Source organism: Triticum dicoccoides, chromosome 1A, assembly GCF_002162155.2.
Source record: "Triticum dicoccoides isolate Atlit2015 ecotype Zavitan chromosome 1A, WEW_v2.0, whole genome shotgun sequence".
NCBI lineage: Eukaryota > Viridiplantae > Streptophyta > Magnoliopsida > Poales > Poaceae > Triticum > Triticum dicoccoides.
In genome coordinates, this window is record NC_041380.1 from 625,633 (window position 1) to 631,090 (window position 5,458).

The window sequence follows — 5,458 nt, forward strand, 5'->3', positions numbered from 1 at the left end:
CGAGGTAATCTGGGTCGATTCGAGCTGCTTCTTACAAATATGGATTCCTATTTTTCAGATCTTGATGCCTACAGATTTGCCTGAGTGTCGTGCACGTTGGTTCATGTTTTCTAGTACATGAAAACTGAATCAAACTCCTTTTATATATGGACAAAAGTATATACCTCTTCCTCGGAGTAAGAATGAATGCCATGTAGTAGAAAAAGAAATTTGTACATGTTTTGCATCGCTAGATGATTCAATAGCTTTGCACGTACGATGAACCTACCTAGATATAGATTTCATTCATATTTCAACAGGTTGCAAATACTACTAGTTAGCAATCAACCAGTCAGAAATAATCCAAGTACATGCCCTTCCTGAAAAACAATGAACACCAAGCGTGTCGTGCACCAGGGTATAGTAGAGGTCCATCTATTTATCTATCTATGTAATCTACAACAACAACAACAACAAAGCCTTTAGTCCCAAGCAAGTTGGGGTAGGCTAGAGGTGAAACCCATAAGATCTCGCAACCAACTCATGGCTCTGGCACATGGATAGCAAGCTTCCATGCACCCCTGTCCATAGCTAGCTCTTCGGTGATACCCCAATCCTTCAGGTCATCTTTTGGGTTTCATCTCCATAAGAGTGGCTGAGTTTTTACGTTGGCTCGCCAAGCCTATCACAACCCTCCTCCTTTACCCCGGCTTGGGACCGGCTATGTTGAGACAACATAGGCGGAGTTTATCTATCTATGTAATCTAAACCAAATAATATATGGTAGTGCTCACATCATCTCATCAGCATCCCGTTCGCAAGAGAAGACGCTTGATCGTCGCGAGAAAGGGAGCGTGGATTCATCACGCATCACCTCTGTGTATACCTTATATTTCTGTAAGCATGTAGCATCATCTTTTTTCCACTAGCATTTTCCAACAAAAAAGCATGGGTGCACATACTAGCATCATCTGAAAAATAGTATGGCCTGCCCAAAATCACTCTATATATTGACCAACTATGAATACATATATATATATATTCTCGATATAACATACTATGTCCTTCGATCACCAAAATAATCTCACTAGACTGCCCATCCATCCACGATCATCTTCTTGTCACTACCTGACCAACCTATATGGGCAGAAAGAATTCTTCATCCCGATCCAAGTCACCACCTAGCCAGCCCCTCCCCTCGTGCGTCATCCAAACCCGGGGGCGACAAAGGGGGAACAGCGGCGGATGCACCGCCGCCATCCCTGTAGGCAGGGGCGGGCTCGACGACGTTCAAGATCTTCCGAGCGTTAGCTGCGACGAATGTCCTAGGTCCATCTTCATGGTCAGGATCGGTGCTGTTTCTGTCAACGCTTTCCTTCAGTCGAACTTTAGCATTGTCCACGGCTGCTGCAATGACAGAGGTGAAGACGCCAGACTCCCGCAGGCCTTGCACGATCGCCTGATAGAAAAAGGCACAAGTGTCAAGCGTATGAATATTACTGTAATTACATATGACTGACATTTTGATGGTGTGGCTATGGTTATTTACTGCATACCATTGGGGCATAGATGCGAGTTAACACTCCTTTTCGCAGAAGCTTCAGATTGAGCTGCTTATCGTTCCACACGACACGTTCGTTGTACCTAACAAAAGAGCAATCAGCCAACAGGCATACCAGGTCTCCGATGTCTAAAACTGTTACAGGGACTCATTGAGTTCAGCTAGTATTCTAAATCTACAGGGAATCATTTTAGACATCTGAGTGCTGGAGAACAAGTCGTGGCAATTTGATTTCTTGGGTTATCCTGATATAGGTCATGTTATCAGTTGTATTTATGATAACATGGTCGAATATATCATGACCTATCTGGCCAAAAGAAAATAAAAAGCTCCTGTCGTTTACCTATCTTCTCCAGATTTGTTTTCATGCTAAATTCACCATATAAAATTCGTATCACCAAATTCAGTACAAAATATAATTTCATCATATATGGTTGTGATCATGATAGATATTAGCGTCAGAGTGGAAAACTGGAGACTGGGTAAATGTCCAAACCAATGTATTTGCGAGCAGAGTATTATTCATTGTACATGCTAGAAATCAGAAAGTATTCAGTCAAGCTAGAAAATTATGGTGCTGTGGGAACCATGAAAATTACCAGCGAAGCATATCCTCTTCACTAGCAGTTGATGCAATTATAAAAGCCTGCATAGTAAATGCTCAAGTCAGAACTCAGGGTAGCAGCAGCAGTAGCAACCTAAATCATGGAAGAGGAAGCAGAACCACTAGTATAAGAATGTAAAATGCAAAAGATCCTGGAGGGGAAAGGGACTAGTGCAATGGGAAAAAAAACGACCAAACAAAAATCTGGTAGTACTCCCTCCGTTCGGAATTACTTGTCGCAGAAATGGATGTATCTAGACGTATTTTAGTTCTAGATACATCCATATCCGAGACAAGTAATTCCGAACGGAGGGAGTAGCTTTCAAGAGAATCAAGTAGCTTTACTTACTGCTCTGTCAAAATCCAACATGAAACATCTTTTAACATCTTCTTTTGTAGGCTTGCATCCACAGCGATCACGTCTAGATGTTAAGTCTGAAAATTTGGTGTATGTATAGTGCAGAACTGCAGCCTCTTCCAGCTTGATCTCACTGTCAGTTACATGCCAACAATATTATAAGAATCAATTTCGGCTTGATCTCACTGTCAGTTACGTTCTGAAAAAAATGGATGCTATGGACAAAAGTCCTTACTTTGGGCTCTTTGCGTAGTTATGCCATCTGTGTGCACCATTTGGCCGGAGATGATCTTGAATTCGCGCAGCAGATTTTCCATTCCCATAAGTAATGAAATAGTTAGGATTGCCTCTTGTTGCTTCCTTGTACATGCCAAAGTAAGTATCTTTGGGGAGATGATCATAATTCTTCTTGAACATAGACACCTGGTAAGATATTGCAATGTACAAAAATTAGCTAATGATGGGATAGGTGTTTGGAACATGCAAGGAACTCATGGTACTTGGTGAAGTATCCACATAACAACTATGATTGATCACTAGTTGTATATGAGATTATATTTTTCATACTAAAATGGCAAGATACTAGTACAGTTTATTGAAAAAAAAAAGGCTAGACACAGCAAAGAATGTCAAAAGGCATAATCTGTTGTTGGCACTGAATTGTTGCACATATCGGAGGCCTAAGATTATTTTTCATTTGCTTCTCTTTTCTTTTCTTTTGGAATAATTTGCTAAATTAGCTAGGCCCGTGGCCAGTCTACACTAAGAAAAACAGGTAAAACTTAATTCAAGGATACTAGGCTAAATGGAAATTGGACCAGATTACAGGGCAGCACAAAACTAATTTCCAAGTAAATGTAAACAACAATATCAGAGTATCAGACCACAGTATCAGACTTTAGATGTAACCGAACAAACAGAATTCATATCACATCAGCCAACATTATATCGAACGGAGCTTGTGGATATTATTATGTTCTTGAAAACAGAGAAGGTTTACCTCACTGAATGGATCTTTTATATCATCACGCTCGACACTGCTTTCCTGCAGAGTGCAGACAAGCAAGTTAATTACTACTGTATGTATAAGAAGTCTGGCAGGCATAATTAGGAGCAGCAGCATACTTACATAGTTAGGAAAGATAACCATGTCAACATCCTCGGGGACGTCGGCTAACAGGCGTCTGATGGAATACTCGGAAGCTCCACCGGGATATAGCAACTCATCGGTGTCTAGATGCATTATCCAGTCCATGCCAGATTCCTACCATGAAGAAAGAACGCTTTTTCGTTGTTTATGATAAATATAATGCACTAAATGAATACTAGTAATGCTTGTGATAAGCCGAAAACAAACAAACATACATACCCGGGCCATTACGATAGCCATTTCCATGTTGAGCGATTGTTTCACAAACAGTTCGTAGTTGCAGGGTTTGTAGAAGAATCCTGATAGCCAGGTTTCGTCCCAGATGCGGCTGCAGGTGAAACATATGCATCATCAGAATGGGTATCAAAATGAATTTGTGTATAGGCCAACGAGGCACGCGCGCCGCGAAGATTGTTTCGGACCTCCGGGCCTGCTGCTCCTCAAGTTCCTTGGTTCTGTACACCACCTTCACCCCCTGAAACAGGAACAGAGACAGAGATTCAGACTCTGAACAAACAAGCAGAGACAAATTGGTGGTACTGGATTTCTTGGAAATCTCAGGCGAGGAGCGCACGGGGATGGACTCGAGGACGCCGGCGACGCTGGGCTTGGCGGCCTTTCCCTCGACGAAGAGCAAAAAGTGCGCGACGCCGACGACCTTGTGGTAGAAGAGCCACGGCAGGATCTGGTCCAGGCCGGCGGAGGTGCTCGTCTGCACGCACACCTGGCAGACAGACGGGAGGGCGAAAGATCAGCAGGCCAGACAAATCGGCCGGCGGCCAGCGAGGCGAGAGGACGGAGGTGGGATTGGGAAAGGCGGTACCTTGGGGTGGTGGGTGTCCGGCGCGTCGAAGTGGAAGGACCAGCCGCGGAGGTAGGGGAAGGCGGGGGCGGCGGAGGCGGCGAGCACCTCGACGCAGGATGCGGCGGAGGAGTGGAGGGACTGCAGCCTCGACGGGGCCGGCACGGCCAGGCGAGCGGGCCAGCGGGAGCCGGCGTCCTCCACGCCGCCGCCGCGCCACTGGAGGGCGAACGCGAGGAGGGCGAGCGCGAGAGGGAGGGCGGTGAGGAGGAGGAGCAGGTGGCGCCACGCCGCGCCGCCGGCGGCGGCGGACGGAGCCTGCGCCGGCGCCGGCATTCCTTCCGAGTGCGATCGATCCGTGGGTTCGGGCCGGGTCCGCCGCATCCCCACTGTTTTTTTTCCTCTTTAGCTGTGATTTTATTCTTATTTCATAAGTAAATGGTTGCCTTTTCCAACAATGAAATGAATTACTGCCAAATATTGCCATACCCATTTCTTGGCCAAAGGAAAATAAATGGCTTTGCAGGTTTTTTTGTGTGATATTGGATTTAGTATATTCCCATTTTGTCGTAGGTTAATTCGCCTTATGGATCCAGTGCATCCGGTGGTATTTATCCTCTCTTTTTGTTGTGAATTTCTTATCTAATTATCTAATGTTTACCTTTTGAAACAACGGAATTAATTCTAAATATTAGCAATCAACGTTGCCTAAAGCTTGCCACTCCTCCCCTTCAATGCGATACCATTACCTTTTCGTGTGAAATTTTTATCAAGTTGATTAAGCTTTGTTTTGTTCATAACCAATTAAAGAAAAATTTGACCGTTTTTATCCAGATTCATGGTTTTTCCTTCTTCTGTGTTTCAAATGGGGTTTAATAAATTTTCAATCTTTCTCCATGCATATATATGTTCGGACGTGATGTCTATATAAAAAAAATGCAAGTTTGATGCTAGCGTCCCTTGAGGGAACGCCATATTGGGCTGACCCAGCTCGCGGGAGGCCA

General features: G+C 44.3%; 1 protein-coding gene across 1 annotated transcript; it reads right to left on the reverse strand.

Moving 5' to 3' along the window:
- Positions 1 to 885: 885 nt before the first annotated feature.
- On the reverse strand, positions 886 to 4,829 carry LOC119357427 (glycosyltransferase-like At2g41451). The gene is made up of 11 exons (XM_037624388.1): positions 4,476 to 4,829; positions 4,227 to 4,376; positions 4,075 to 4,127; positions 3,872 to 3,980; positions 3,632 to 3,766; positions 3,503 to 3,547; positions 2,738 to 2,925; positions 2,494 to 2,635; positions 2,140 to 2,186; positions 1,536 to 1,623; positions 886 to 1,438 (listed from the first exon to the last, which is right to left on the reverse strand). Exons 1-11 carry the CDS (start codon positions 4,788 to 4,790, stop codon positions 1,154 to 1,156), a joined length of 1,557 nt encoding a protein of 518 aa, XP_037480285.1. The 5' UTR covers positions 4,791 to 4,829; the 3' UTR covers positions 886 to 1,153.
- Positions 4,830 to 5,458: the final 629 nt, after the last annotated feature.